The following is a 22,673-nucleotide window of genomic DNA, read 5'->3' on the forward strand; positions in this document are numbered from 1 at the left end:
AGTTAAAGGATTACAACGGTTTATTTTAGTCATTTGATAAATATATATCACGACCCGTTCTATGGGCCCATGACCGGCACTAGAGAATAGGTATGCTTAAGGCCACCGAAACTCGTAAAATAAGCCTAATTATTAATTAACTCAGACACCACACTTATATACATACTACTCAGTCATACCAACAATTCATTCACGCGAACATAACATAATCAAATTAATCCATCAGCACGATCACTTAATAATTTCTCTTAGTTTTTTTAACACATACGGGACGAGTACTTCAGCAAAACCCTAAACCCCTAATTCTAATAGTTTTTTTGCTCTCTTATTTCAATAAGAATAGCGCCTAGAGAGCAAAACTCGACCAGAATCCTTAAGTCCATTCTGATCACTTATATACTAACAGAGCCGGCATCTAGAGAGCAACGCTCGACCAGAGACCTTTCTCCGGCAAATCAAAATCCTATAAGCCTAGAGAGTTGTGCTCGACCAAGGCACATCATCGAATATTCCTCTATTACTTGACTTTAATTTTTACCGATGCGCACGCGGTACTGATATAGCCCATCAAGTAGCATGTACTGTTGTTGCCTCATTCGAGCCACAAAACATTAGCATCAATAATATTATATGCAACATGATACTCAAACTGTCACGACCCATTATGTGGACCCGTGACCGTCATTTAGGGAATGGGTAGGCTTAAGGCCACCGAATCCCGTAGTAAGCCTTACAGACCAATAATTCAAATAAACAGTTAATAAAATATAAATAATCATGATTGACATGCCATAAATAATTCTATCAAGTCTTTATAACATCCCACGTTCAACATGGACTAGACTAATCATGACAATTTAAAAGTTCTCTACTGCGGATAGTCTAGAGTAAATAATAACAAAAGTATGGGAGTACAGGTTATTTACAAAAAGTCCGAAGGAGAAGAAGTCGGACTGTCAAAATGCAGGACGACGAAGAACTAACTGTCACCTAAAAAATAAAATTGAGACTGTCAGTCTCGGGAGTGAGCTAAAATCAAATAATCTTGTGACTATTGCAGTCTTCTCAGAAAATAATAATTATTACAATCAGTATAACATACCATGTACGTCAAATACGAGTCATATTATAATCATACCATAATCTTAAAAAAAAAATACATTTTAATATTTGTGGGACGAGTGGTTCACTAAAACCCTAACCCAAATTACTAGCAGCCTTTAGGCTCTCTTAATTCCAACAGGTCTGGCGCTGAGAGAATAAAGCTCGACCAGGGTCCTTACATCCAGCCTAAACACTTGATTCCCAACTAAACCAGCGCCTAGAGAGCGTTGCTCGACCAGGTACCTTTCTCCGGCAGTCAACTTTCACAGCCCAGAGAGTTATACTCGACCAGGGCAAAAATCCATAATAACCTTGTTACCTGTCTTTAATCATTACCGATGCGCACGTGGTCCTAATCTAACCTATCAGGTGGCATGTTTTACTAAGGCCTCATCCCGATATCATAATCAACATATATGATAATAATCATAATCTACAAAATCATTCAACACATATCGAAATAAAGATTTAGAATTTCGGGGAAAGTAAACATGCAATTTATGTGGAGAAATAATAATAATGATTGTATTTAATATAACGTTAACTATCAATATAACGATATAATATTACTAATAATAATATTAAAATTATTCTCAGTAATTAATAATTAAATAAAATTATTTATATTGCAATACTAATAATTATATTAAACATAATTTCTAAAGTAGCATATTAAATTTAGACTAAGCAATAGTACAGAGATTATGTGACTTTAACTCACAGTTTTAACGCGTTCTGTAGTCCGCTCCTACACCTCGGGTGGAGCTGGCGGGAAGGCTGGATTATCTAGTCACAAAAATATTCAATCAATAGACATTCTTAAATTTTTCCTAGACCTAGACTCCTAGAGTAGACTACCTAAAATTAATTTAGACTCGAGAAATCTGTCCAAAACTCGGCAAAACTTTTCCTAAATTACGAATATTTACCCCTGTAAAACGGGTCCAGAACTGCATTATTATTTTTCTGACTAAAGACACATCAAATATGCTGGAATTAAATAACATGAGCAAGGCCACAAGAACTGCATTATTATTTTTCTGACTCCGTAACACCACAACACAATTAATTAAATTCAAATTATTTCTTTTAAACTAGCCATCACAAGCAATTAATAGCCACAATAATTTTCTAATATTACAACATAATTTTCAAGGTCTAAATAAAATTATATCGAGTCGAATTTGTAATATTTCACGTGTTTAGAAAACAGCTGGGTCCAGAAGCCGGTCCTGCCAACGGTGTCGGAATTCGAATCTGAAAGCGCCTACGCAAAGCTCAAGTTGCGGGAGTCCGGAAGGATAAGAATTTCGACCGGAAAGTGGCTGGAAGGCTCCGGATCGAGGCTAGAAAAGTCTTGCTCCGGCGACACTTCCTAAGGCTGCCGATGAGGATTTTCCAGTGGAGGAGAGTCATTTCTGGGGTTTCCGGGTATGGGGAGTCCGTTTTCAGTGTCAGATCGCCGAAAACACACCGGCAGGAGGCCGAACCTATGATGGCAGCCTCCTCACCCTTCTCGGCCTTGACGGAAAGGAAGGAGAAGGGGAGGCCGGGAGGGAGGAGAGCGTTGGCGGCCGATGCATGGCGGTGGGAAAGGTGGGGCTGCTTGCAGGAAGGAGAAGAAAAGGGGGATGAAGAGAGGAAGAGGGAGGAAGGAAAAGAGGAGGAAGAGGGGAAAAGGAAAGGGAGAAAAGAGTGGGAAAGGGGAGGGGAAAGAAAAAGAAGAAGAAAAAAAGAATTAATATTATTATTATTATTTAAGAAGAAAATATTGGATATTACATTCTATCCTTCTTAGAAAAATAATTCGACCTCGAATTTTTAAAACACGGCTCACCTTAGGATTGAAATGAATGAGGATAGAGACTCCTCATTTCCTGCTTCGTCTCACAAGTACACTCTTCAGACGAATAATTCCGCGACAACACATTCACCATCGAAATAATCTTAGAGCGCAGTTGGCGAACTTGAGTAGCCACGATCATGATTGGCTGCTTCTTGTAAGTCAGATCTTCGCTTCCTTCCACATACTGAGGTTGCAACACATGCAAAGGGTCCGAAATGTATTTCCTTAACATCAATATGTGGAATACCAAATGCACGTGCGAGAAATTCGGCGGCAAGTCCAGCTTGTATGCCACCTCTCCAATTCTATCAACAATCTCAAAGGGTCCCACATAATGAGGGGCCAATTTGCCTTTCTTGCCAAACCGCATTATACCATGCATAGGAGACACCTTCAAAAACACATATTCCCCGACACTGAATTCCTTGTGCTTCCACTTCGAATCCGCATAACTTTTCTGCCTACTGAAAGCTATCTTCAGCCGCTCACAGATAACCGAATCTTTTCTGAAGTGATATGAACCAACTCTAGTTCTGCTAACTTCCGTTCGCCTACTTCTTCTCAACACACAGGAGATATGCACTTTTGGCCATACAAAGCCTCATAAGGTGTCATCTCGATGCTTGCATGATAGCTGTTATTATAGGCAAATTCAATCAACGGTAGATACCAATCCCATTGACCACCAAAATCTATCACGCACATCCGAAGCATGTCCTCTAAAGTCTGAATAATCCTCTTTGACTGTCCGTCCGTCTGGGAGTGGAGAGCCGTACTGAAGTCCAACCTGGTACCAAGCTCTTCTTGTAGCTTTTTCCAAAATCTTAAAGTGAACTATGGTCCTCTGTCAGACACTATGGAAACTGGGACGCCGTGAAGATTGACAATCCTTTCCAGATACACTGATGCATACTTAGCCACAGAATAGGTAGTCTTCACCAAAAGAAAATGCACTGACTTAGTCAATCGGTCCACAATTACGCAGATGGAGTCAAAACCAGCAGAAGTCTTAGGTAAACCCGATACGAAATCCATAGTAATCCTTTCCCATTTCAACTATGGTATGGGAAGCGACTGCAATAACGCTGACGGGTTCTGATGCTCTAACTTAACCTGCTGACACGTCAGACACTTGGAGACAAACTCTGCCACATCCCTCTTCATCCCACTCCACCAATAATTTTCTTTCAAATGATGATACATCTTAGTGGAGCCTAGATGCACACTGTAAGCTGTACAGTGAGCTTCTTCCAAAATCTCCTTTCTGAGATTATCCACATCGGGAATACACAGCCTAGAGCCCATCATAAGGGTACCATCATCATTTATAATAAAATTATTAGCTCGACCCTGCTGCACTTCTTCCAAGATTTTCTACAACTGCAGGTCCCGATTCTGAGCTATCCTGATTCTGTCGACAAGCACAGACCTAACCCTGAAATGTGCTAACAATGCACCCGCTTCCAATATCTCCATCTATAGCCCTTGGTCGTACAGTTTGTGCAAATCTCTAGTTAGCAGTCTCTTCTCTACACTGATATGAGCAAGACTATCTACCGACTTCCTGCTCAAGGCATCTGCCACAACATTCGCCTTACTAGGATGGTAAAGAATATTACAATCATAATCTTTCAGAAGTTCTAATCATCTCCTCTGCCTCAGATTTAATTCCTTTTATTGAAAAATATACTTTAAGCTTTTATGATCCGTATATATCTCACACGTCTCCCATAGAGATAGTGCCTCCAAATCTTCAAAGCAAAAATTACTGATGCCATCTCCAAATTGTGGATCGGGTAATTCTGTTCATGCTTCTTCAACTGCCTGGATGCATAAGCTACTACCTTTCCATTTTGCATCAGGACACAACCCAAACCCACTCTAGAAGCGTCACAATATACCATGAATCCACCAGTCCTAAAGGGTAAGGTCAATACCGGAGCTGAAGTCAAACAGTCTTTTAGCTTCTAGAAGCTTCTCTCACATGCGTCAGTCCACTGAAACCTGACATTCTTCTGAGTCAGCTTAGCCAAAGGTGCTGCTATCCTCGAAAAGTCTTGCACAAATCTAGGCTAGTAGCCTGCCAACCCTAGGAAGCTATGCACTTCAGTCACCGTGGTCAGTCCCTGCCAGTCAATCATTGTCTCCACTTTCTTGGGTCCACCTGAATACCCTCTCTAGACACAACGTGCCCTAGAAAAGCAACGCTTTCTAACCAGAACTCGCACTTGGAGAACTTAGCGTATAACTGATGCTCTCTCAAGTTTGAAGTACCATCCTCAAGTGCCACGCATGCTCCTCTTCGCTTCTGGAGTATATCAAGATATCATCAATGAATACGATGACGAAACGATCCAGAAACTGCTTGAACACTCGATTCATCAAATCCATGAAAGCCGCAGGGGCATTAGTGAGCCCAAACAACATCACCAGAAACTCATAATGCCCATAACACGTCCTGAACGCCGTCTTTGACACGTTTTCACCGTGAATCCTCAACTGGTGATACCCTAATCACAAATCAATCTTAAAAAAATACACGGCTCCTTGAAAGTTGATCAAATAAGTCATCGATGTGGGAAAGCGGATACCGGTTACGAATTATCACCTTATTCAGTTGCCGGTAATCGATGCAGAGGCGCAAGGTACCATTTTTCTTCTTCACGAACAGAACAGGAGCACCCCAAGGAGACGTACTAGGTCTAATAAAACCCTTATCTAGGAGGTCCTGCAACTGCTCCTTTAACTCTCTTAACTCAGTTGGTGCCATTCGATAGGGCGACAAAGAAATAGGTGTTGTACCCGATACCACGTCGATGCAGAACTCTATCTCTCTATTGGGCGGCAATCCTAGTAGTTCTTCTGAGAACACATCAGGAAACTCGCAAACCACCTGAACGTCCTCGAGGCAACCTTTTCCTACAGCGATATCCCTAACCAAAGCCAGATACCCCTAACATCCACGATGAAGCATCCACCTAGCTGTAATCGCTGACACGAGGTTTGATGGAGTAGGTATCTGCTCGCCTTTAAAATAGAACTTTGAGTCTCCGAGAATTCAAAAAGTCACTTGTTTCTCCTGGGAGTCTAACATGGTGAAATGCATAGCTAACCAATTCATTCCTAAAATCACATCAGAATCCATTACATCAAAAAGATTTAGGTCAGCAACCGAATCTCGACCCTCAATAGACACTTGACACAACGGAAACACGACATCGGTCTCTAAAGCATCATTTAATGGTATAGTGACCGACATTAGAACTTAAAGTCTAACGGGCTGGATATCCAATCTTAAAGCAAAACTAGGCAACATGAAAGAATGGGTAGCCACAAGGTCTAACAAAACTCTAGCTTTAGAATAACAAACAAGAATAATACCTGACATAACATTTGAAGCTCGTGCATCCTGAGGAGTGTGAGGGTGAACACTCTCGCTTGCCTCCGGCCTGACTGCTGAGAGCCTGAAGCTTGACCTTGAACTTTGTCCCCAGATCGGCCTCTTGTAGATCTACCTCCAAAACTACGGCCCTCTTGGTGACATCGAGATCCACCTTGAAAAATCCGGGTGTAGGAAAAGTGGTCGTCACACCGCGACGAGCCCAGGAAAAGCCGGCCCAAGTAGCAAGGACACTCTCGAGCCATATGACCCATCTCGCCACACCTAAAACAGGCTCCGCTAGAAGCTAGGCACGGTCCCTGATGTGACATGCCGCACATTTGACAGGTGCTGGCCCCAGAACTAGAGCTGCTGTAGCATGAACCCTGCCCACTACCACTGAAGCCCTGACCAGGTCTGAATCCTCGGCTACCCTTCCTATTGTGCCTACTCCTTCTATGGATACAGTGGCTTCTCTATTCGATCTACCGGTCGGTACCCTCGGAGTAGCCTCCACTACCGTAGTATGGCACAACTGGCTGCGCACTGGACTGACCCTCAACCTGGTCTTCTTTTTCCTACCATCATCAGTACCCTGACCAAACCCTCGCAGGGTCATCTCCATTTGTCTCGCCCTGTCAGTCACTTCTAGGAAGCTGCTCCTCTTAAACTGAACCAAGGAGACAAACTCTGGACCGAGCCCTGAAATATACTTGTTGTTCTTCTGCTCCTCGGTCCCTACAGCATAGGGCGCATACCTGCTCAGTTGAACAAATTGCCTGGTGTACTCTGCCACTGATAGGTCTCCCTTAATTAGCCTTTCAAATCTTTCTCTGTACTCTTGCCTTACACTAAAAGGGATGAAGTACTCCTCAAACCTATCTTTGAACTACCTCCACGACAATCCATCTAGAAAGGGGCGAATATAATCTCTGAACCACTAAGATGTTATCCCCTTCAAGAAAAATCCGGCCATCTTGATGGTCCTCCTATCATAACAGTGCAAATCAGATGCCCTTTTCTCAACCTCATCCGAGAAGTCCGAGACGTCCAGAGGGTCCCCAGCTGTCCATCAAACTCCACATGTCTTAACTTGGTGTACTCGGACATGGGAGCATTGTCCGGATTCCTGATACCAGACCCACTAACACGGCTTCCTGAACCCTGGACAGCCTGCTGCTGTTGGAAGGCTAACAACTGCTCTAAGGCCCTCTGCATCCCAGTCATACCGAACACAAAAGCCTCCATTAGGATTCCACCAGCACCACGTACCTCTTGAGTCTCGCTCTGATCCGGTTGGGCTACTGCTCGAGGCCTACCTCGCCTCCTAGTACCACGAGCTGGGGCCGGAGGGGCCATCTGAGCAGAAAACTCATCTTGGCCTTCCTGGGCTGATGCTGCAGCTGAAGTCGCTCGGGTTCTCAGCATTGGCAAGAGCTGAAAGTAAACAAGCTATTAAACCCAACAGACTCTCTAACATATAGCGCATATACTAGAATCAACGAAACATGCAAGGACAGACTCGATATCCTAATTTTCGCAGTAATTAAGGAAGCTAACCTAGGTCGAAGGAAAACTAAACATAGGCTCTGATACCAACTTTGTCACGACCCATTCTATGGGCCTGTGAACAGCACCTATGGAATGAATAGGCTTAAGGCCACCGAATCCCGTAGTAAGCTTACAAACCAATAATTCAAATAAACAGTTAATAAAATATAATTAATCATGACTGACATGCCATAAATAATTCTATTAGGTCTTTATAACATCTCACGTCCAACATGGACCAGAATAATCACAACAATTTAAAAGTTCTCTACTGCGGATAGTCTAGAGTAAATAATAACAAAAGTATGGAAATACAAGTTATTTACAAAAAGTCCGAAGGAGAAGAAGTCGGACTGTCAAAATGCAGGACGACGAAGAACTAACTGTCACCTAAAAAATAAAATTGAGACTGTCAGTCTCGGGAGTGAGCTAAAATCAAATAATCTTGTGATTATTGCAGTCTTCTCAGAAAATAATAATTATTACAATCAGTATAACATACCATGTACGTCAAATACGAGTCATATTATAATCATATACCATAATCTTAAAAAAAAAATACATTTTAACATTTGTGGGACGAGTAGCTCAGTAGAACCCCACCCCAAATTACTAGCAGCCTTTAGGCTCTCTTAATTCCAACAGGTCTGGCGCCCAGAGAGCGAAGCTCGACCAGGATCCTTACATCTAGCCTGAACACTTGATTCCCAACTAAGCCGGCGCCTAGAGAGCATTGCTCGACCAGGGATCTTTCTCCGGCAGTCAACTTTGACAGCCTAGAGAGTTATACTCGACCAGGGGAAAAATTCATAATAACCTTGTTACTTGTCTTTAATCATTACTGGTGCGCACGCGGTCCTGATGTAACCCATCAGGTGACATATTCTACTAAAGCCTCATCCCAATATCAAAATCAACATATATGATAATAATCATAATCTAACAAAATCATTCAACACATATCGAAATAAAGATTTAGAAATTCGGAAAAAGCAAACATGCAATTTGTGTAGGGAAATAATAATAATGATTGTATTTAATATAATGTTAACTATCAATATAACAATATAATATTTACTAATAATAATATTAAAATTATTTTCAGTAATTAATAATTAAATGAAATTTTTTATATTGCGATACTAATAATCATATTAAACAAAAATTCTAAAGTAGCATATCAAATTTAGACTAAGCAATAGTGCAGAAATTATGTGACTTTAACTCACAGTTCTAACGCGTTCCGCAGTCCGCTCCTATGCCTCGATGGAGCTGGTGGGAAGACTGGATTATCTAGTCACAGAAATATTCAACTAATAGACATTCTTAGATCTTTCCTAGACCTAGACTCCTAGAGTAGACTGCCTAAAATTAATTTAGACTCCAGAAATTTGTCGAAAATTCGGTAAAACTTCCCCTAAATTACGGTATTTACCCTCTGTAAAACAGGTCCAGAACCTGCCAAAGACACATCAAATATGCTGGAATTAAATAACAGGAGCCAGGCCAGAAGAACTGCATTATTATTTTTCCGACTCCGCAACACCACAACATAATTAATTAAATCCAAATTATTTTTTAAAACTAGCCATCACAAGCAATTAATAGCCACAATAATTTTCTAATATTACAACATAATTTTCAGAGTCTAAATAAAATTATACCGAGTCGAATTTGCAATATTTCACACGTCTGGAAAACACCGGGGTCCGGAAGCCGGTCTTGCCAACGGTGTCGGAATTCGGATCCGGAAGCGCCTACGCGAAGCTCGAGTTGGGGGGAGTTAGAAGTACAAGAATTTCGGCCAGAAAGTGGCCAGAAGGCGCCAGATCAGGGCCGAAAAAGTGCTGCTTCGGCGACACTTCCCGAGGCTGCCGGCGAGGATTTTCCGGCGGAGCAGAGTCGTTTTCAGGGGTGGGTAGTCCGTTTCCGGCGTCGGATCGCCGAAAACACCCCGGCAGGAGGCCGAACCGACGATGGCAGCCTCCTCACCCTTGTCGACGCCGGCGGAAAGGAAGGAAGGAGAAGGGGGAGCTGCTGAGCGGCGGGAGGGGAGGAGAACGTTGGCGACAGCAAGCAGGTGGCGAGGAAGGTGGGGCCGCCGGCGGGAAGGAGAAGAAAAAGGGGAGGAAAAGAGGAAGAGGGAGGAAGGAAAAGAGGAGGGAGAAGGGAAAAGGAAAGGGAGAAAAGAGAAGGAAAGGAGAGGGGAAAGAAAAAGAAGAAAAATAATTTTTTTAATATTATTATTATTATTATTTAAGAAGAAAATACTAGATATTACACAAACGATCGTGGTAACAGTATAATGTAACAATGCAATTTTCATAATATTAACAATAATTGAACAAGGATAACAACAACAATAATAATAATAATAATAGTAATAATAATAATAAATATAATAGAATAAATAATAATATTAATATTAATATTAATAGTAATAAAAATAAATTTAATAATACTTATATTACTAAAATAACCATAATAGTTATTCATTAAAGAATTGTATTTAAATACAGATATCACATAGACAGTGGAATATATGACTCTAACTCACTGTTTTGTCAAATTTTTGCTAACTGCTCCTACGCCTCGGGTGGAGCTGGCTGGACCGACGGATTATCTATTCACGAAAATAATTAAGATAATTAAGTTAATAAAATATGTCATAATTTATCCTAGGCTTAGACTTCTATATTAGATTGTCTAAAAAAATTCAGACTAGTTCCAACTTGAAAAAAATTCTTTCAAAAATTTGGCAAAACATTCCCTAAGATACAAGCGTTTACCCCCATAAAATGGGTCCAAACCTTTTAAAAATACTTCAAATATTCATTACATAATTATCAGGAGTTGGGTCACCATAACTGCATTATTTTTCTAACTCTACAACACAACACATATCTTAATTAATAACAGACAGTCCGACATTAACATTTATTTCACAAGCAGTTCATAAATAATTCATAGTATCTAATTTAATTATTCACAACTATGATTATCACAAAACCGAATAATAACTAATCATACAAATTAATTCATAATATTTATAATTAATTATCAATTAATTAAATTAAATTATTTATAATTAATAATTAATAATAATAATATTTTCTAAAATTATTAAATTTAAAATCCAAATAAAATTTACCGAGCCAAAAAATCTAAACTCTGCATATCTGAAAAACAGCAGGGTCCGAAAGTTGGTACCGTGCCAGTAGTGTCGGAATTTGTCGGAATTCGAATATGGAGACGCTTACATGGCGGGAAGTCGGAAAATATTGAAATCATGACCAACTCTCACCGAAGGACGCTGGATCGCGGCCGGAAAGGCGATGCTCCGGTGAGACTGCACCTCCAGCTCCGACGAGGAAAAATGGCGAGGAAGACTTGACCTGCAGGTTTTCGACGGTAGGGTGTGAGATTCCGGTGTAGGATTTGCCGGAGGACAACGACAACAAGGTGATTTGGCGGCGGCAGCAGGGGAGGAAGCTTCCTCCTCTCAAGCAGCTTTTCCTCGACGACTGAAGATGGCGTGGTCGGCAGTAACGGGCTGGCGACATCGAGGGTAGCTCACGACAGGTGAGGGAAGGAGGGACGACAGGGGAAGCGACCAGAAATGGAAAGTGCAGGGGGGAGAGAGGTGACATCGGGGAAGAAAGGAAAAGAGGGGGGGAGGGTGGGGGCCTTGAAGGAGATTATTCAAGGGGAGGTGGAAAAATGTATATAGGCCCCTGCTTAAAGTATTTGGCTACACTAAAATCTTTTTATTTCCATTATTATACATTATATGTATTTGCACACACATGCACCTAATTATTAAAGCAACAATTAAACATTAACTTAAACTCTTAGTAATAAAGATAATTCTATATAATAAAGTTCAATTTGGCCCTTCAACTTGTCACTCGAGGTCAATTTACTTTTGAACTTTGCAGTCAGGCTTAATTTAGCCTTTTTTCACGCTTTTGTATAGCATGTGCAACAAACTCGCTTAAAAAATGGCTAAATCGAATCTATTCAAAAAGTACAGAAGTTAAATTGACTGTAAATATTAAAAAGAGCTAAAGTGAACCTATCTGCAAAATTTGAAAGCCAAATTGAATCTTATTCTAATAATAATTATCTAATTAAAGTCCGACCTAATTAAAAATATATGCTTACTACGTTTTTAAAAAAAAAAACTTAAACCTTGTTTAGGTTAAGAGATTCTAGAATTCATAAATTTAGTTAAAATTAATAAATTTAAAATCTATGAATTTGAAAAATTTTATCATTTGGATTAAATATGAAAATAATAGGTTAATAGTTCAATTTTTTCTTTTTATTTAAGAAATTAAGGATAATTTCTGAATGATATAGATTTATTAGGTCATAATATTAAAATAAAAAAATATTATGATAATCTATAATTCTTTTAAAATGATGAATTTTAAAATCTTCTACCTTAGGTGAAAAATTAAAACCCTCAAAAATATGAAACTTTGGAAGGTGATAGATTTTTTAAAATTCATGAATTGAGATATTTTTTTATTTGTCAAATAATAAACTTAAGTTAAATCTGTAAATTCTAAAATTTCTTAATCCAATCTATTCCAAAGAAATATTAGCAATCTTAAACAGCTGTCTTAGAAAAATATTCTGGAGATTAGATACCAACCTAAATTCTAGTACTTCAATATAAAATAATATAATGTAATATCTCTTTAAAGAATATATTTCAGGATGTCATTCAATTCTTTTTTAATTGAGTTATTACACTAGTGATGTCTATCAATATGTAATCACAAGTGTTCGAATTATTTTTATAGTAAAGATAAGTTCACCTCGAGGTCAATCTCTCCAAAAATTATAGAGCCGTTATTATAAAGACTAACTATCATACAAAAAATACTAAAAATAAATTTAAAAACTTTAAGCTAGTAGTTTGAGAAAGTAGAATATTTATAAAATAAATATAATAAACTATAGAATAAATATGCAATGATATGATGTATGAAAACTATATGATAAAAATAGTATTTAATCTAGCTAACTACTTAGTAATTCCTTTGTTTTACTTTAAGTCTAGATGATAAGATTATTTTTCCTTTAATTATTCAAATTAATGATGCAAGTAAAATTTTTTCTACTAATATAGATTGAAATAAAGATGATGTTTCTAATATACTCAATGTAAAGATTTTCACAACAACTATTATTATTAAACTAATATGATGGTCAACTAATAATAATAACTGAAACTAATAAAGATATAAAGGTAAAGAAATCACTCATTAAATAAATAAATAACAAGGTTCATACATAAGTAAAAAAAGACTAAACTAAACACTTCTAAAAATTAGTCTAACATATTTAACCTGATGACTATTGTAATTAAATAGAAAGACATAAATACAAGACTAAAAGTAAAAGCTCTCTCGAAATCCAGAATCCTTCAAGTAGGAAGATGATTGATCATCACTTTTCACTTTTTGAAAAGCTTCTTAGATATAAAAATAACAATTAAAACTATAACTAAAACTAAAGTGTTTATGGAAGATGAACTGTTAAAGTGTTTGTGGAAGATGAACTGTAAAAAATTATAGAGACAAGAATGATTAATAGATGCAGACGGAAGATGTAGGAGAGTAGATATGAGAGACCTCTTCTTCTCTTTAGAAGTAAATTTGTAGAAATATATATAAAGAAAAGTATTCCATCAAGATAAGTCTCTCTAAAAATAAATATACCCAAAATAAATCTATCAATAAATAAAGTTATAGATATTTTTATCTCCACAAATATTATTCCATAATAACTCTAAACATAAAATCTAATAATAATATAAAATGATTAAATTACCCATGGGCCATGCAGATTTCAGCTAGGCCTTGCAAATAGCTAGTCCACACATTTTAATCTTGGGTCTTCGATAACAACAACCTTATTTAAGTTCATTTTTTAGTATTTAGTTCTATATTTTCTTTTCTTTTATTAATATTATCTGAAATTGGATAATTAAACTAAAGCGAGATATAAACACTTATTTTCACTATATTATACATAAAAAATATATTATTAAACCTCTAAAATACCTTAAATAACTATATATAATTTGAACCTATCATCCAATAATTCGACAAAAGCTCATTGCAATCACCAACAAATATAAGGAACGATAATGAGTTGAGTATTTTTTTAATATTCATGATGAATTTAGATGGAATTAGAATTAAGAAATAATATTAGCAAGTAGTAGATACTCACTTTGATATTAATGTTTTATTTGCATCTTTTAATATTAATTGCGTGATTTAAATTTTATAAATTTTCATTACTATTTTTTAATCTTATTATAATTAATTGTTTTATAATTTAATTTGATTAATATTTATAAATTATTTTAAAATTTAATAGTTATAAATAAATTTGTTAACCAAATACTTATTTTGCCACCCAAATTCATCATATAAAAAGATATTCAAGAAGTAAATTTCCATTCTTTGATTAAATAGCTAACCATTAAATTTCATGCCTTTCTTCAAAATGTGATAATTTCGCTAAAAAAAAAAAGGTTAAATTTAATTAGCTATAAAATATAAATAAATTTATTAAATTCAAGTAGTATGCTGATATTAATAACCGAATTTAATATAGGTAACCGAATTTAATATAGGTAATGATAATAAAATTAAAATTAAAACATATTTAAATAGTTATATTTAAAACGAATTCATATTCGGATGTGTTTAGCCAAAAATGTCAAAACTCAATCCACTTGAATGCATTCGTGAATTTTGTCGACCGATTGGTGTAGTATGAGTTTGATCTAAAATCCATTTCCTTCAGCGATTTAATATTTTAGCTAAACCAAATCATGTCAATGCATTTATTATTTAAATTATTAGAAAATGTCCTCAAATAAATCACTTAAAACCAAACTTGATAATCTAAGTACCCATACAATCCTTCTTTTTTTTCTTTTAAAAGAAACACCTCCCTTAAGGAGCCTTCTTTAGGCAGATCATTAAGGCATAAAAGAATCAAATATAATTAGGGACACCAAATGTGGTCCTGCTATAAGAGGCTAAATTTATATTATTCTTCTTCATTTTTTTTTCCTTGTTTAATTCCAAAATCAGTTACACTGATGTGCAAGTTGCACAAGTTAGCCAAGATTAATCTAAGAGGCTTTTTGGGTCCTCAAAAAAGGAAACAACAAATTCTTCTATCCCATTTCAACAACAGTTTTTTTCACTCACTCCACCTTTTTGGCAGAGTTGCTTTCGCTACTTTCTTGAGTCGATGCAGCAGTCTTAGATTCATCGAACTCCATCAACTGCACCACATCAATAAAAAGGATAAAAGAAGATCAGTGTCGCTCTAACATAGATATACTGACCACAGTTATTCTCGGATAATCCATTCTGCTAACAGATACAACTTCGAGCTGCGGATGCGCCTACTGCGTGCAAGTTTTGTGCAGTTGTATTAAGTAATAGGTGTCGATCCAACGGTTGAGAAAACGGTGCAGTAAGCAAGTGCTCATTCAATCATTATCAATCTACTAATAGTATATTTTATTGGAATCTGTACTACAGAAATATGCACAAGGGATCAGAGAGCCTTCTGAAATTAGCTTAGTTGTCTTCTACAATTTTATTTCTATCTTAGATATATTTTTTCTTTATTCTTGCCGAACCTTTGTTTTCCATCTTCCCAGAAAACAAAAAGGAAACCCAATTAAAGCAGCGAGTTTTAAGATTAGAAATAACTAATTGCAGAACAATCAAAATACCAGAAACAGAAAGAGATCATAAAGGGTTTTGAACAAACCGGTTTAACTTCACCGTTCCATATAACATGAGCTGCTAAGAATCCTATTACAGCAGGTACGATGTATAGAAGTGCAGGCTGAAAAGAAGGTAAGAAAGCACAGCAATTAGTTTAAAAAACTAAATACTGCAAGTACCTAGCAAGATAGCATGACACTCTGCGCATGCATTATAAGGAAGAAAAAGAATGGAAGGGACTTGTAAAGTAACCTGGGCAGCTTGGAACCAGTTCATGACAACAATTGTAAGGACCACACCAGCTGTGTATCCTAGAAAAGCACTCTTAAAATACTGGCTGTCTTTTCCTCTAGAGACATCAAATCTCAATGCCAGAGCTACAAAAATACCTGAAAAGAAAACAAATTATGATTTCATTCAGTATTACTTAAGCTGAATGAGTATGTAGTGGTAACGGCAAACTCAAATTAGCCCTGGAGCATTGATGAAGGTAGGGGTTAACTGTGTATTGCAGTCAAATTTAACAGTTTCTTCTAACTCGCCATGTTAAAGGAGACTTCCACCAATAGCATATGTATGTAGTATATAAAAGAGTCCAAAGGTAACAGAGGTTTAAAAAAGGACAAAATGAAGTAATCCGCCACCCAATTCAAGTGGAGTTAGACAGCAAACATTCCATAGTTAAAAGGACAAAAAAATAAATAAATAAATAATGTAAATGAACTTGAAACCCACACTCCAAAAATAATGGAAAATTATGGTTCATTATCAAAGAATTAAAAGCTTGGTAAGAGAAGCAGTCAACACACATCTACATCAGACACCTTGAAAGTGTTTAGCCAACACTATGTGATGAAGCCCACTAATTTCCCAGAATTTAACATTCAAACTTGTCGAAAACTAAAGTATAAGACATAAAATAACCTGAAATTGCAACAACTTACCAGGGATAACAATGTCACCAAGCCCAAGCATCGAAAATGGCCGTGCAGCATCTGCTGTTGGGAACAAAAGCTACAGAAGAATCAAGTAATTACTTAATTAGAACAATTAAACAAAAAAATATCAACATGCAATATCTTTCATATACATCTAAAACAAGGTCAGATAAAAATTCTATCAAATTGGAAAACTAACCTTTATAGGAGCATCAAAAGATTTTGCTACACTAACCATCACAGGAGTGAAGAAAACCCAGAAAATATCATATACAAAAAGTCCGGCCTGTAAAAGCATTAACCAAAGAATGTCACAAGAAATTGTCTGGATAGGAAATCCTCAAAAGCAAACATGCAGGTATACGATTTGCATTCAGTTTTTCACTAAACATCTGAAAGGGTATATAAAGGATTCCACAAGCATTAGGTTATACTAAATTAAAAGTGAAGTGGCTAAAACATAAAGCCAAAGTAATCATGTCAGATTCAAACAAAACAGCCTTTTCAGGAACGCATCAAAAGTCCCCATCATTTCTAAAAGCAGAGTGAGTGGCAACAACTTTACAAACTAAGTCACTCTTTTGTAGTTCATGAGCAGCACCAAGAACTAGTTCCTTTTCCTTTCCTGGAATGCCATGCTTGTTTCCATGTTCTATTGATTACAAGGGTGCAAAGATGATAGAGACAGATATCAAGCATGGAGACGGCAGTGCCATTATTTATAATCATGGTATAGGATATTACTGACGTGTTGTATAGTTGAAAACTGCCAAAGGTGGGTAAGATGCTACATTTTATTGCAATCAGTTGAGATGGCAATTATCTTGTGACAGTGCATGGCGTTGGTGGTGTTGAGAAAGAAGAGGTGAAGGGACGTGGAGGCAGAATAAGAAGACTAATAAAATTAATTAGCATACTCATGCAATTAGAACTATAACCATCCTCCCAAAAATAAGATGATGAACAATTCCAAGATACAGATGATTCACTTGGTAAAATGGATCAGCATCCTTGAATTAGAGAAGCATGATATGCTTGAAAATAAGTCCACTAACAATGTCGACATACAAAGGATTTCCTTGCTGTAATTTGCTCAGTAGCTAAGTTAACTTATTAAACAGTCAGCACTAATATTTTAAAACTTAAAAGTTTCTGTTATAGATGATGAAGCTTTTCTGTGAAACATTATAAAAGTCCAAAAGAAATTTCAAAAAAAAAAAGGAAAAGAAAAAACACTGCACCAGAATAGATAGGGGAGTCAAAAAGATAAATTTGTGATTTCACTGTCTCAATCATATGAGAACCACAAGAGAGACCAGGAACCTTGTCTTCCAGAGTGGTCATAAAGTCTTAAGACCGAGATATTTAAGAAAATTTATTTCAAGGAATAATGAGATAGTCTACCATTATAATTCTAGAAATGGCAAAAAGAAATATAATTATAGAAATAGCAAAAGAAAAAGTACCACTCACTATTATAATTCTAAGATTAGGCAATAGAAAAATAGAAAAATAGAAAAATAGAAAAATATTTTAAAAAAATTTACTCCATATTTATTAAAAAATATTCAATAGTCAAGTTAAAGATATCCACAAAAATAAAAATAAAAATTAAAGATTAAAAAAAGACAATGATTTCTTACCAAGAGGATGGCGCCAGTCTTAAAAGACCCAAGGGAAAGCATTTCAATTCCCTACCAAAATAAAAAATATAAGAAAAAATTAAAATGAAATCCTTCACTCCGAGACAATAAAATTCATAACCATTCCGACAATACAAATAGAGTAATCATTTTCATAACTTGTAAGAAGCAAACCACAGTCTGAAACAAGTTTCTCTCTTTTCAGCAATCAACACAAGCATTTCACATGCTTTTTTTTTTGTATAAAAATGACAATCTATAAGAAAATAGCCTGCTATTAAGGATAAAGCAGCACTCAAACAACCCCTCAAATCATGCATTAGTAATCAAAATACTAAGCTGAAAGAAAGAAAGAGATTTGCAATTGCAAGATGGTGACTGAAAGAACAAACCGAAATCTACCAAGCAATACTGGGTTATATTTGCACATGGCTAGAGATGATTTTTAAGCATCGTGATACAAAAACTGATATTGCAGGAGTAACTAAATTGAGGTGACCTTGCAACAGAGTGCTTGTGCAAAACTGTTAATTGCCTAAATTGATTTGACGATATGAAAACTAGAGACCATCATCATCTACAGCATCACATCAAATCCCATAACATGAATAATTTCTCAAGAAACTAAAGATGCATAAAATAGGAAAATAAGACAATTGAGGAATGATATTTCCTGAATGTAGCCATACCTGAATACAGAAGGCCAAGCCCAAAATATTGTTAGCCAGCCAATGCTTCTGGGAAGCATACCATGCACAAAAGAATGTTCCAGGAATCGAGGCAACTATCTGAGATCTGGTGAACTCAATCTCCAAAGCTGTGTAAGAAAGGTGTAAGGAAAAACATCATTCTGCATAATACAAGCAAGATGTCAACTGCATCAAATAAAAACCCAGAGTAGAAGACTGATGCAAAATCTTTGACGTCTAGCCAACACTCACAAGATAAGATAACACTAGTGCCATCAGAAGGACACAAGCAATTAAGCATCCATTTCAAAAACCAGTCAAACTCATCCCAATTGAATTCATCACCAACAGAGAGGTAAATTGAATAGAGTTGCTTGACATCTCCAAAACTCCCCTTCTACTCCCCAAGTCAACTCTTAAAGTGAATAACATGCTGACCTCAATCATATATAAAGACAGTATTGTCTATCTACCAAAATAATATGAATAAAATAACTATACAGAGAACTCTTAGTAACTTTTCATTTTTTTCTCAAAACACAACACTGCAGCTTACTATAAGAAAATAAATTGGAAGCAATAGACTCCTCAGTGTGAACTTAGAAAACAGAGTTTTCCAGTTCAAACTCGAAGCTTTTAAAAATATGCACCATTTTGTAGCACTGCACTTGATAGACTATGACTATTAACAAATGAAGAAGCAAAAACTAAATTTCTTTCCTTCAAGCACATTAAAAAGAGAGATATAAATAATCTTAAAAGAATAACATACAGCGAAAATATGGAAAATGCCAGGTAATAACATCATCATTCCAATGCTTTGGCAAATAACGCTTAATAGCTGGTAACAATGTCGCCCTGGAGGGAAAAAAGAAAGAAGAAGAGATCTGAAAATTATGCAAACAAAAAAAAAAACAAGGAAAACTGAATTGCGCCGTATATGTATATAATAAAATAACCCATACAGAAAGCACATACGAAAGAGCGATGATTCCAAGCACGAAAAAGTAGCATGTCAAAACAGCATTAACCAAGTCTTTTGAAAGAAACTTGAAGAGTAAGAATAGCGACAATAACATTGCACTCCCAACAAAGGGAAAGCGCATTGCATGTTCATTAGACATCGTCTCCTGCAAGATTAAACATAAAGAATTTACCAGTAAGCTTGACTCAGAGCCATTAAAAGTACAAGAAAAGATTAACTATAATAATTACTATACTTACTGCAGGTGGGGTTGGCTTGACAGATCGGTAACACCCAACATAAACTGCAAGACATGCAGTCAAGATGACATTTAAGTTTGGATCTACCTTCACAACAAGCGGCGCCAATGTCAAACCTGTATTCAAGATCATGAGCATAGCATCCACAAAAAGTTAAGTACATAAATATATAACTAAAGGCAGCCAAATTCAAAACCTCAACAGGAAAAAGAAAGGTGCGATATACATTTATGAAACAGAGAGCTAACATAAGGACGCTTCATTGTCAACTGAGGGTCTATCAAACCAAAGCTTTGTAGTTTTCTTAGTCTAAAAGTTAGGCCATATTATGGAGGATGGTCCTATACTAAAACCAAAAACATGGATAGAACCCCAAATACCCACAGTAGCAATCTCCTTTCACTAGTATTTTTTTCATTTCAAACTTCAAGGGACAAAACAATGATGGAACATTTGGGGGAAAAGGTACTTTTAAGGATTACAAATATCACTCAAAAAGAAAAAGAAAAGAAAAGAGAAAAGGTACATGGATGCACAATTACAAATATGTTTAAAAGTACCTAAATGCATGAATTTCCATTTCCAAGAAATGTTTTGGATGCAAGAAATTAAAACAAGTTGTCTGCACCCAACAATCTTATCTTACATTAATCTGTCACTGCCAACTCAATCCCAAAAGCTCACAGAACCAAATCAGTCACCCGGAAGACATTAACCCCACCAAACTCAACAAATACTCCGTTGAAGAGCAGTTGAGATCAGTTGCATCTTTACATGAATCCTTTTTTCACCAGTTTTTTAAGTCAACAAGATTTAAATCTCACAAAAGCTTATTGGACAAGGAAAAACTACAAATGATAGATCGCTTATTTGTTGCCAAAAATCAACTATTTTAACCTAAAAAACGTGATTGATAAAAATTAATTAAAGATGAGACAGTCCTGGTTCTAAACTGTACCTTTTACTTTCCCTCCTACTTAACTAGAAGCAAACAGAGGAGGGAGCTACATTTATTATATGCATCTTTGGGTTCAAAGATAGAAGCTAAAAGTCTTTAACTATTTTCAAGAAAAAATTCAAGCCTTTGAAAAAAATATATACACAAAAAATCTGCACATCCTTCAACCCATTAATATATAGACAAATTATCAACTTCATAGAAGTAAACACTACAGAGGTAACAAATAACAAAGAATGAAGATAATGGCACGAGACAAAATTTAGAAAAGAAAATTAATAAGTTAATTAAAGAAGACAAGAAATACCTGCTAACGCAATATTGGCAAGACGTTCACCGTTCTTCATTATTCTTTTCAATTAGATTAAAATTGAGCTTACTATATAATCGTAATTATAGTCGCAGTCAAATTACTCCAGTAATTAACTCCAAGACTTTCCACAGCTCAATAATTTAGCGATCAACAACCTACAACTAAACATCAAAACAAAGACAAAATATAAGATCAGAATCACTAACAAACAATCTTTAAAAACTGAAAAAAATTTCCGATCTTTCATTCAATTATAGAACACAAGATTCATGCATATTTTAACAAAAGAGAAACCGTAACTTTTTCTCAGGAACCAAATAGGAAATTAAAGATGTACCTGAGACGTGTCCCCTCCTTTCTCTCTCTTCACTGCACAAACAGATCGGAAGAGAAAAAGAAAATGCCAGAGATTTTTAGATTTGAAAATTTTTTGAGAGAGGAGAGAGATAGGGTTTTACCCAAATGAAAGTCAGTTATCCTGCAAGTAGAATTTTAATGGCTACACAGATTGCACTCATACATGTCTGTCATGCAAGGTTGAATGACAGCCAATAAGGTGAGAGAATCTTGTGAAAGAAAATAACCCAAAAGAAATTAATTTACACGTTTATGGTATGTTACTGGGTGGTGATTTTGATATCAGAGTATGAGCTGTTATGGGAATGATTATTATGATTAATTTGGTATATTATTGGTTATATCGAATTTTAGAAATTACAACATCCAATATATCCGTCCGTTTAAAAATATCTAAACCTGATTCTATTAAAATAAATATATTTAAATTTATTTTAAATTTAAATAAAAATATTTATATACTATTTAAATCTAATTAAAATTTATTTAAATTAAATAATTATTAAATATGTTTATAAATATTTAAAATAAGTAGTGGATACTCTACCTGTTTATATAAACATTCAAATAATTAAATAGTATATGTTTACCGAACCTATTTATAATAATTAAATTTTAAAATATATTAACAAAAATTAATATAAACAAAAAATATAATAGATTAATCAAATTTAAATATTCAATATTGATATCTATATATTAATACAATATAAATATAAATTTAATATAATTTAAAATAATATTTTAAAAAATATAAATATAATATAATATAATAAATTTTAATATAATTAAATTAGAGTAATGGATACCCGCGGGTCCAAGTTCAATTCGACTCGAACTTAATGTGGATAGTAAAATCATACTATAAACCTGTTTTATACCTATTTATTATTATC

General features: G+C 35.7%; 3 protein-coding genes across 8 annotated transcripts; all 3 read right to left on the bottom strand.

The window, feature by feature from the left end:
- Positions 1–741: 741 nt before the first annotated feature.
- LOC107261872 lies at positions 742–6,604 on the bottom strand. Its single transcript, XM_048373493.1, has 3 exons — positions 6,332–6,604; positions 1,826–1,890; positions 742–1,537 (listed from the first exon to the last, which is right to left on the bottom strand). Exons 1-3 carry the CDS (start codon positions 6,602–6,604, stop codon positions 1,531–1,533), a joined length of 345 nt encoding a protein of 114 aa, XP_048229450.1. The 3' UTR covers positions 742–1,530.
- Positions 6,562–11,616, bottom strand: LOC125370895. Of its 6 annotated transcripts, none has more exons than XM_048378334.1 (3): positions 11,032–11,616; positions 10,438–10,503; positions 6,562–7,766 (listed from the first exon to the last, which is right to left on the bottom strand). In XM_048378334.1, exon 3 carries the CDS (start codon positions 7,755–7,757, stop codon positions 7,287–7,289), a length of 471 nt encoding a protein of 156 aa, XP_048234291.1. In that variant the 5' UTR covers positions 7,758–7,766; positions 10,438–10,503; positions 11,032–11,616; the 3' UTR covers positions 6,562–7,286. The 6 variants fall into 6 exon arrangements, with proteins under 6 accessions (XP_048234291.1, XP_048234286.1, XP_048234281.1 ...); XM_048378329.1 differs by having other exon boundaries at positions 11,091–11,614; XM_048378324.1 differs by lacking the exon at positions 10,438–10,503 and having other exon boundaries at positions 11,091–11,613.
- A 3,315-nt stretch (positions 11,617–14,931) lies between these two features.
- LOC8271516 (signal peptide peptidase) lies at positions 14,932–21,917 on the bottom strand. Its single transcript, XM_002526998.4, has 12 exons — positions 21,758–21,917; positions 21,415–21,581; positions 20,150–20,265; positions 19,904–20,055; positions 19,698–19,783; positions 18,926–19,053; positions 18,237–18,287; positions 16,793–16,879; positions 16,600–16,669; positions 15,908–16,044; positions 15,699–15,776; positions 14,932–15,201 (listed from the first exon to the last, which is right to left on the bottom strand). Exons 2-12 carry the CDS (start codon positions 21,452–21,454, stop codon positions 15,121–15,123), a joined length of 1,026 nt encoding a protein of 341 aa, XP_002527044.2. The 5' UTR covers positions 21,455–21,581; positions 21,758–21,917; the 3' UTR covers positions 14,932–15,120.
- Between the last annotated feature and the right edge of the window lie 756 nt (positions 21,918–22,673).

This window comes from Ricinus communis, chromosome 1 (assembly GCF_019578655.1).
Source record: "Ricinus communis isolate WT05 ecotype wild-type chromosome 1, ASM1957865v1, whole genome shotgun sequence".
Classification (NCBI taxonomy): domain Eukaryota; kingdom Viridiplantae; phylum Streptophyta; class Magnoliopsida; order Malpighiales; family Euphorbiaceae; genus Ricinus; species Ricinus communis.

Bases quoted from the DNA above. Each gene is read 5' to 3' on its own strand.
- LOC125370895 (XM_048378324.1), bottom strand. From the start codon at position 11,171: ATGATTTCAATATTTTCCGACTTCCCGCCATGTAAGCGTCTCCATATT. The intron at 7,767-11,090 runs GTACCAACTTTC...GTTTACTTTCAG, and splicing joins ATTCCGACACTACTGGCACG to CTCTTGCCAATGCTGAGAAC.
- LOC107261872 (XM_048373493.1), bottom strand. From the start codon at position 6,604: ATGGGTCATATGGCTCGAGAGTGTCCTTGCTACTTGGGCCGGCTTTTC. The intron at 1,891-6,331 runs GTATTATTCTTG...TTTTGTGACTAG, and splicing joins AGCTTCAAATGTTATGTCAG to ATAATCCAGCCTTCCCGCCA.
- LOC8271516 (XM_002526998.4), bottom strand. From the start codon at position 21,454: ATGAAGAACGGTGAACGTCTTGCCAATATTGCGTTAGCAG. The intron at 20,056-20,149 runs GTAAGTATAGTA...TTAATCTTGCAG, and splicing joins TCAAGCCAACCCCACCTGCA to GAGACGATGTCTAATGAACA. The intron at 16,880-18,236 runs GTAAGAAATCAT...ATGCTTTTACAG, and splicing joins AGACTGGCGCCATCCTCTTG to GCCGGACTTTTTGTATATGA.